Source organism: Nerophis lumbriciformis, linkage group LG29 (genome assembly GCF_033978685.3).
Source record: "Nerophis lumbriciformis linkage group LG29, RoL_Nlum_v2.1, whole genome shotgun sequence".
Lineage (NCBI taxonomy): Eukaryota > Metazoa > Chordata > Actinopteri > Syngnathiformes > Syngnathidae > Nerophis > Nerophis lumbriciformis.
The window spans coordinates 16,155,127-16,165,000 of NC_084576.2; the positions used below are offsets into that span (position 1 = coordinate 16,155,127).

General features: G+C 39.1%; 1 protein-coding gene and 1 long non-coding RNA gene across 2 annotated transcripts in view; one reads left to right on the top strand and one right to left on the bottom strand.

The window, feature by feature from the left end:
- Positions 1–9,631, top strand: part of LOC133572151 (uncharacterized) — a 52,129-nt gene extending 42,498 nt beyond the window's left edge. The window contains exons 2-3 of the long non-coding RNA XR_009810495.2: positions 2,239–2,420; positions 8,147–9,631. This is a non-coding gene — a long non-coding RNA (uncharacterized lncRNA). The remainder of the gene's footprint in view (positions 1–2,238; positions 2,421–8,146) is intronic.
- Positions 1–9,874, bottom strand: part of cspg4 (chondroitin sulfate proteoglycan 4) — a 162,881-nt gene that overhangs the window by 5,307 nt on the left and 147,700 nt on the right. The window contains exons 7-10 of the mRNA XM_061924899.2: positions 8,390–8,588; positions 8,185–8,316; positions 3,768–3,928; positions 2,223–2,406 (exon numbers count right to left, since the gene is read on the bottom strand). Coding sequence (XP_061780883.2) covers positions 2,223–2,406; positions 3,768–3,928; positions 8,185–8,316; positions 8,390–8,588 — 676 coding nt within the window. The remainder of the gene's footprint in view (positions 1–2,222; positions 2,407–3,767; positions 3,929–8,184; positions 8,317–8,389; positions 8,589–9,874) is intronic.

Genomic DNA, 9,874 nt, shown 5'->3' on the forward strand with positions numbered 1-9,874 from the left:
TAGACGGCATGTCTAATTTTGTGTATTTCTGACAGTCCAAATATATTGACAAACACATAAGATGGAGGATTATTTGTCCATTGTTATAGCACTTTTCTCTAGATACATAGTAAAACCCATTACCTACATCTTTAAGCTACATTTAAACCAGTGTCAGTGACACGGGGAGCAAGTGTCTTGCCCAAGGACACAATGGCAGTGACTAGGATGGCGGAAGCGGGGGCCAAACCTGGAACCCTCGAGTTGTTGGCACGATCGCTCTACCAATCAAGCCACGCCGACCCTTCTTTCTTTTCAGAGTTGCTAAAAAAAGACACAACAGCGCTCGCAGAACAGTTTTAGCCGTGATAAATCACATTGCGCTTGCTGAAAAATTAGTTTGGCATTTTCTCCTCCCAATATTGTGGGCTTTCTGATGATCAGCATATACATTCTGCACATTCATGAAGACAGACACGCTAAACGAGCGTTACGCGCAGGGTCCATGTAGTGGTACGAAAATGTTTTGATTCATTCTTAAAGTACAGTGTTTTATTATCCTATTATCAAACCCAGTGTTTCTATTCAAACTGTGTAATATTACAGGGGCCCAAAAAATTACATATACTTGTTAATAAAACCTCTGCCTTGTTTTTAACGAATACCTAGGCCTACTATGCAACTGCATTCTAATTTGGTCATTATGGTGGCAATTGGAGAGCCACGTTTTTTTCTGGTACTTGGTGGAAACATTTTTAAAGGCCTACTGAAACCCACTACTACCGACCACGCAGTCTGATAGTTTATATATCAATGATGAAATCTTAACATTGCAACACATGCCAATACGGCCGGGTTAGCTTACTAAAGTGCAATTTTAAATTTCGCGCGAAATATCCTGCTGTAAACGTCTCGGTATGATGACGTCTGCGCGTGACGTCACGGATTGTAGAGGACATTTTGGGACAGCATGGTGGCCAGCTATTAAGTCGTCTGTTTTCATCGCAAAATTCCACAGTATTCTGGACATCTGTGTTGGTGAATCTTTTGCAATTTGTTCAATGAACAATGGAGACAGCAAAGAAGAAAGCTGTAGGTGGGAAGCGGTGTATTGCGGCAGGTGTTGTGCCGGATAACACCCCCCCGCCGTAGAATGCACCCCCTGATTGTTGTGCCGGATAACACAGCCAAACGTATTTCATTGTTTACATTCCCGGAAGATGACAGTCAAGCTTTACCATTGGCCTGTGGAGAACTGGGACAACAGAGACTCTTACCAGGAGGACTTTGAGTTGGATGCGCAGACGCGGTACCGTGAGTACGCATGCAGCTACGGCTTCCAAACATTTGATCGCTTGCCCGTATGTGCGTGCCGCTATGTGCATGTCACGTACGTAACTTTGGGGACTTTGGGGAAATATATGTGCTGTATGAACTTTGGGGAGGTGAACGGTACTTTGGGCTGTGGGATTGAATGTGTTGTGCAGGTGTTTGAGTTGTATTGGCGGGTTATATGGACGGGAGGGGGGAGGTGTTTGTTATGCGGGATTAATTTGTGGCATATTAAATATAAGCCTGGTTGTGTTGTGGCTAATAGAGTATATATATGTCTTGTGTTTATTTACTGTTTTAGTCATTCCCAGCTGAATATCAGGTCCCACCCGCCTCTCACAGCATCTTCCCTATCTGAATCGCTCCCACTGCCCTCTAGTCCTTCACTCTCACTTTCCTCATCCACGAATCTTTCATCCTCGCTCAAATTAATGGGGAAATCGTCGCTTTCTCGGTCCGAATCGCTCTCGCTGCTGGTGGCCATGATTGTAAACAATGTGCAGATGTGAGGAGCTCCACAACCTGTGACGTCACGCTACTCGTCTGCTACTTCCGGTACAGGCTAGGCTTTTTTTATCAGCGACCAAAAGTTGCGAACTTTATCGTCGATGTTCTCTACTAAATCCTTTCAGCAAAAATATGGCAATATCGCGAAATGATCAAGTATGACACATAGAATGGACCTGCTATCCCCGTTTAAATAAGAAAATGGCATTTCAGTAGGCCTTTAAGAACCACCACCTTAGAAGTATTAAAATCCATAGTCATTAGGCTGTATGAAATAAAATCTGTCTCTTTTGACCCTTACAACATATTTAATGGGGGCTCGAACCCGGGAACTCTTCAGTGCGTTCCACTCTTCCTCTTTTCAACCATCCTGCATGATTTTAACCTTTGGGACACGCATTTACCTTTGTTCCTCCACAGCTGAGAGGAGATGTTGCTGTGCGTGGCGTAGTACGACACGGTGATGGGCAGCAAGTGGCGGACGTCCGGGGCGGGCTGCGACGACAGATTGAGCTCCACCGAGTCCCTCACGACCCAGAAGGGCTCCTCGGGCATCTGGTGCTCGTAGAAGATCACTCCTGACTCCAGCTGAGGATGAGGCAGTAAGACAATAACGAAGTTTTAGGCTCAGGAAACTCATTATTTTTGTCATTTCTAGCGGCGCTCTGCTGACATTTTTCAGCTGATATCTTCTTCCCCCCGGAGGTTAAAAAAAAAAACAACCCACAGGGAAGTTGGCGCTCTGCGTCATAGTTGAGACTGAGCGTCGGAATGCGGCGGCTTGTTTATTTTTCTGAGGTCGCCGCGTCCTGAACTCAACTCTCTCTGTGTCACACACACACATTCAAGTAAAATAATACTCACACACATAAATACACAAAAAATAACTAAAAAAAGTTGTGTCCTTACAGCAATTTGCAAACAGAGTTGTGCGGCTAATGCACCCAAAGTGTTGATGGCGCTAACGTACATGTTTTAAATCAGGGGTGTTAAACTAGTTTTAATTGGGGGCCACATCACAGTTATGGCTGCCCTCAGAGGGCCACTTGTAACAGTGAATAATATATTAATGTTAAATTGCTTCATTACACAATTATTTATTGTTATATATTTTTACGTACACTGTAAGAAAAATATGTAGATTTTAGAATAAAGTTTAGCTCCCGAAATGTTACCATAAAATGTACAATGTTTTTTTTTTTTACAATGTATACTGTAAAACAATATTACACATTTTTTTGTTTTGTGTTTTTTTACGGTAAAATTCAGGCAACTCAGCTACCATTTTTTTTTCCCGAAAAATAATTTTTACATTGTACAATTTGGTGGATAAGTTGCTTCAAAATCATGAGTCAAGCAGATATTTAAGTACCTAGTTTGATGTTTGGAATGTGTGATGATATAATATTTTTTGCAATATTAGATTAAGTTGAAAATGCATACAGTACATGTATTTTTTTTTTCTGTCAAAATAGAAAGTTGACTGCATTTAGAAACAAATAGACGCATGGTAATTCCAGGCCTTTGCGGGCCACATAAAATGAGGTGGGGGGCCAGATATGGCCCCCGGGCCTTGAGTTTGACAAGTGTGGTTTAATGATAAAGTGCCGTATTAAAGTTAAAGTTAAAGTACCACTGATAGTCACACACACACTAGGTGTGGTGATATTACCCTCTCTGCATTTGACCCATCCCCTTGTTCCACCCCCTGGGAGGTGAGGGGAGCAGTGAGCAGCAGCGGTGGCCACGCTCAGGAATCATTTTGGTGATTTAACCCTCCAAAAAAAATCTGTCTACATCTTTTAGCAGGCATTCGAGCTCATTCTGTATCCTCGGTGCCCAAACAGCCTTTCACTGAGGTTCGGCCCACAAAAAAAATATCCCAAATGTCCTGTACATACATACACACATGCGCACACACACACACACACACAATACAAAGTGGTCACCTGCGTTTGGGAGAAGCGGCTGATTTCCTCCATCTGGTTGTTGTCGTTGGCCATGATGAGTCGGCCCAAACGCGGAGGGTGGACCAGCGAGTAGCTGATCTCATTTCCATCCTCGTTAGTCACGGCCCCCAGATTGGCGCTGGTGATGGGCTGCCTCGTTCCTGTGGGCGCACGCAACACACGCGCACTCTCTCGTTAATCAGCGGAAAATTAACTTCCTCACTGGAGCAGTTGAACTTAAGCAGACTGTGGAGTCAATTTGGCATGTTTGACATGCTTTCATATTTACCGTTTGTGTGATTTTTTTTAAGTTGGGAGGTTAGGGTTGTTTCTTTCACAACAATCTTTTATTGTTACGGTTACTGTAAACATATTTCGTATTATATACATGACTACATACTATAATTGTTACAATCTGTTTTTCCATTTTATCTTATTGATTTTTTTCTTTGTTTTGTTATTTATCTTATAATTAACATAATAATTCAATTAAATCAAATGTATTTGTATTTAGTCATATTATTTTACATTTTTTAAGAGCACACCAACATTGAAGGAGGGAGTGGATGACAAAATGCCACTACTTTGTTTTATTTGTCTAATAATCAATATAATAATTAAATAAAATCTAAATGATTTGTATTTAATCTTTTTTATTTTATTTTTTTAAACACACACATTGGAGGAGGGAGTGGGTGATACATGTCAATTTTTTTAAATTTAAAAAAAAATCTTAATATAATAAATTAATTCAATCTAACTTGTTTGTATTTAATCATAATTATAATTTTTTTTAGGAACACATACATCGGAAGAGTTAATGGTTGATTAATGCCAAACATTGATTTGTTATTTATCTTATCTATATAAATCAATTTAATTTGATTTATTTGTATTTAATTATAATCATTTGCATTTAGTTTTTTTAGACACACACACACACACACACACACACACACACACACACACACACACACACACACACACACACACACACACACACACACACACACACACACACACACACACACACACACACACACACACACACACATTTTTGATATATAAATAAATGACAAGGAGGGAGAGGATGATAAATACCATAAGTTTGTTTAGTTATTTATCTTATAATTGATATTGAATTAAATACAATTTATTTGCATTTTATCATAATTATTTTTTATTTGTTTTTTAGGAACGCACTTATACATGGAGGGAGCGAGGGGTTGATAAATATTTATTTAAATAAAATGTATATAATTTAATTTAATATTTATTTGTATTTATTTATAATTATTTGTATTTAGTTTGTTTTAGGTACACAATATAGACAAGGGAGGGAGGAAGGGGTTGATAAATGCCATACATATGTTTTGTTATTTATTCATCTTATAATTTGTATAATTCTATTAAATAGGGTTTATTTGTATTTAATTATAATTATTTGTATTTGTTTAGGTACTCACGTATAAATTGTGTACCTAAGGTACACACATATACATGGGAGGAGGATGCGGGGAAAGAAAGGCCTAATTTTTTTTGTTTATCTTAGAATTTATAGGATTCAATTAAATATGATTTATTTCTATTTAAATATAATTATTTTTATTTAGTTTTTTAGAAACACACATATACACGGGGGAAGGGAAGGGGTGATGAATGCCACAATTGGGTTTTGCTATTTATCATAACATATATATATATATCTCAATTAAATATGATTTATTTGTATTTAATTATAGTTATTATTATTTGTATTTTTTTTTCAGGTACAAACATTCTTGGGAGGGAGGGGTTGATAAATACCATAAAAATATGATATCCTAAAACTAAATGGAAAAAAAAAACTGAAATTAAAAAGCACAAAAATAAATTTGACTACATATTGGTATGATATACATAGCATACTGTAAATAATAGTACAAATACATGAATTAAAAAGGTAAAGTAAATGAGTAAAAAAAATAAAATCTTAAGCTGTTTGTTACGTGTATTTAAATTAACATGAAATAAAAATAACACACTACCACAATTTTTTTAACTTGTATATTTAAACGAGTGCTGTCAAAAATAACGCGATTAATCACAAAAAATGACCACAAAAATCACGTATAGACGCAGATTAATCACGCAATTTGTTTTGAGCGCATATGCTCCTCGACCTTCACCGCGGAAGGCTACCTGAAAGGTGGGTTGTAATATTGTCAGTGAGCAGGTGGTTGCACACGTCAGTGCAAACATGAGTAGGGTGCGTGTCCCTTCAAAATAAACCCCTTTAAATGAAAGTTTGGAGCAAATAAAGGCGTACATTCAAGTCAAACATTAAAAAAAACAATGACTGTGACATAAAAACTCACTACAAAATTGCATTTGTGTCAAAAATATTGTAAGTAAATACCGTATTTTTCGGACTATAAGGCGCACTTAAAATCCTTTCATTTCCTCAAAACTCGACAGTGCGCCTTATAACCCGGTGCACCTAATGTACGGAATCATTTTGGTTGTACTTACTGACCTCCAAGCTATTTTATTTGGTACATGGTGAAATGATACGTGTGACCAGTAGATGGCAGTCACACATAAGAGATACGTGTAGACTGCAATATGACTCAAGTAAACAACACAATTTTATGTTCCATTGAAAATATAGAACATTACACACGGCGCTCAAAAATGCCATATAGTGACAATTCGGTCTGTGAATCTTTGGACAGCACATGATTTGTTTGGATTCTTAGTGGTAACGATTGGGTATAAGTATATATACACCGTATTTTGGACTATAAGGCGCACTTAAAATCCTTTCATTTTCCCAAAACTTGACAGTGTGCCTTATAACCTTACAACCTGGTGTGCCTAATGTACGAAATAATTTTGGTTGTGCTTACCGACCTCAAAGCTATTTTATTTGGTACGTGGTGAAATGATAAGTGTGACTAGTAGATGGCAGTCACACACAAGAGATATGTGTAGACTGCAATATGACTCAAGTAAATAACACAAAAATTGTATATGTTCCATTGAAAATATAGAACATTACACACAGCGCGCAAAAGTCTTATCAAAATGTTTTAGTACGACTTTGGTAAGCGATGAAGCCGCACCGCTTGATGGATTGTATGAGTATTCAACATACAAGTAATAATAATAATAATAATACCTGAGATTTATATAGCGCTTTTCTAAGTACCCAAAGTCGCTTTACATGTAGAACCCATCATTTATTCACACCTGGTGGTGGTAAGCTTATTTCATAGCCACAGCTGCCCTGGGGTAGACTGACGGAAGCGTGGCTGCAATTTGCGCCAACGGCCCCTCCGACCACCACCTATCATTCATCATTCAATTCACCGGTGTGAGTGGCACCGGGGGCAAAGGGTGAAGTGTCCCGCCCAAGGACACAACGGCAGCGATTTTTTTTTTTGGATGGTAAGAGGCGGGGAGCGAACCTGCAACCCTCAGGTTTCTGGCACGGTTGCTCTACCCACTACGCCATGCCGCCCCGAGTATTATTATGGTGTGTGTATAAGGTAATACATATTATCTAGCGTTTTGTATCGCAATATTATGCAAAAGCAATTTTCTTACCTTCAGGTACCTGTTGATCTATATTTGGGATCTGCATAACTCCTGAAAATTTGCGCACGTCCACCTTTGTAGTCTGTGCCTATGTCGTAGTCGATAAGCTATCTTCTATCTTCTATCTTCTTGTTATGGGACTTTCATCCTCCGCTATTGCCATTTCTAATATAAAGTAGCGTAAAGTTCTTACTTATATCTGTCAGTAAACTCGCCATGAAAGCGCTAAAACATACCGGTATAGTGAGTTTAATTATTCACCCAAGGAACTTTAGTTCAGGTGGGACGGTTTTTCACGGGACACATTTCCGGCGTTTTAATTGCACTAGTGAGCCACGGATGAGGAGATGCTGCTCCGTTTTTGATTGAAGTAAAGTCTGAATGTCATTAAAACAGTTAGCTCCATCTTTTGACACTTCTTCCACTCCCGTCCTTGCACGCTACACCGCTACAACAAAGATGACGGGGAAAAGACGCTGTTGAAGGTGAGCCACGTAAATAAGATCGCCCACAAAACGGCGCATTCGGAAGCGACTGTCAGAAAGCGGCTTGAAGATGATCTGTAAAACATCATCTATGCAACATTTTGACCAAAGAACCACCATTACATGTTATGTAGACCACAAAGAAAAAGACTCCTTTAATGCGCCTTTTGTATGAAAATAGACCTGACTAGACCCGCTCATCGGCAGTGCGCCTTATAATCCGGTGCGCCCTATGGTCCGGAAAATACGGGTAATTGTGATTAATCAAAATTGATTAATCTGATTTAAAGATGAATCATTTGATGGCTTTTTTAGGGTTTTCCACTGCACGGCTGCTTGTCTCGACTCCTCACCTGGAAACACCATCAGCTCCTCTTGCGTTACCATGGAGATGGTGAGGGGCCTGGCCGTGACCACGAACCTGTAGAGAGGAGACGTGTGCTGGCCGTCTGTCACCGTGAAGCTGAAGCCGCCGGACTCCTCGCCTGCAGACAAACACATTTTAACCACGTGACTCGCCGACGCACGCAAGCGTCTCGACCCTCATCCCCCCCTCACCCTCGTGGATGAAGATGATCTCCCCCTTGTCGATTTGGGCCTGCGTGAAGTTGGCAATGGCCTCCTCCGGGAACTCCTTGAACGCCGCCATGCCGCCGGTGGTGGCCTCCAGGTTGTAGACCAACGCCTCCGTGGGGGTGTCGGCGTCCTCTGTGGTTAACATGCTGGACGTGATGTCGGCCTCCTCGCCGGGGAGCACCTGGGAGCGAAGATGACACGATGGATGCCACAACATTAGGTACCCCAGAACACTCTCACATCAACCAATACAACAACTGATATTTATAGACCTTATAAGGTTTTACGATCATTTTATTCTTATGGTTGTAGTTTGTTCATAACTCAGGGCTGTTTCCGATAACTTCACCCTCTCATTTAGCTTTTAAACATGGATAACAAAATATTACCAACACCTTTCAGTACATGATAAAATGGAAAAGCAACTGACTAAAACAAATGTTCTGATTCTTCCTGGTGACATCACTTGTTGCTAGGCAGAATCCATAGTGCACATTGATTGGTGCCCCAAAGAGGTGTTTTTGAGACAAAAGTTTGCATGCCAATCACTCTCGCTATACTGTTTCCATGGCAACTTGGTCTGCAGAGAAATAGAACAAGTCATATATTTAATTTGATGTATTGCTCTGTTCTAACACTAATCATTACCATAACTTTATATATTGAACATATTTTTATTATTGGATGCATTCAAATATAAAACAAGTTATTTTAATGAAAGCACTAAAAATAGAAAACAATTTGGATTATTAAGTGAAAATTTTTAACCGGTGTATTATCGCAGCCAATCAAGTTTTCACTCACATTCATGAAAAGAGCAACAACAAGAAGCATGTTTTTTTTTTTTATCTCCAGGGAGAAAAAAAAAAATCGTTCCTGCTAGACGGAGCAAAAAAAAAAAAAAAAAAAATCAATGCTTCCCTGGCCGACGCTAATCTGAGAGACAGCAAGCAGCGAGCAACCTCAAAGCGTGGACTGCCAAGTCTTGAAAGTCAGGAAAAGGTGGTTGGGGTCAAACTCACAAAAGGCAAAATATTGCAGTAAAATGATGTCTCTGTAGTTTCTCTTTTGGAGTCAATTCTTGGTATACAGATGGGGAATGAAAATGCCGAACGCAAGGAAATGCATCGATAATATTGTTTTTCAGATAATTGCATAATGTTTTAATGGAGATTTAGAAAATATTTGATATATTTTTTCATACTTAAAAAAAACCAAAACATTTAAGGCGTATACATTACTGCTATTGATATTATTCACATGTATCTTTTAAAGAAAATATTTGACAAGCTCTTCTGATATAAATCAAGGCAATATTTTAGTTTATTTGTATTTATTTACATGTATACTAGTTTATTTGTATGGAGGGTCAATTGCAGAGGCAGGTAGGAGTAATGTGCTACATTTATACCGCTGAGTTGGACAAATACAATAAATTCATAAAGTGCTGCCATATAGGCTCGTGAA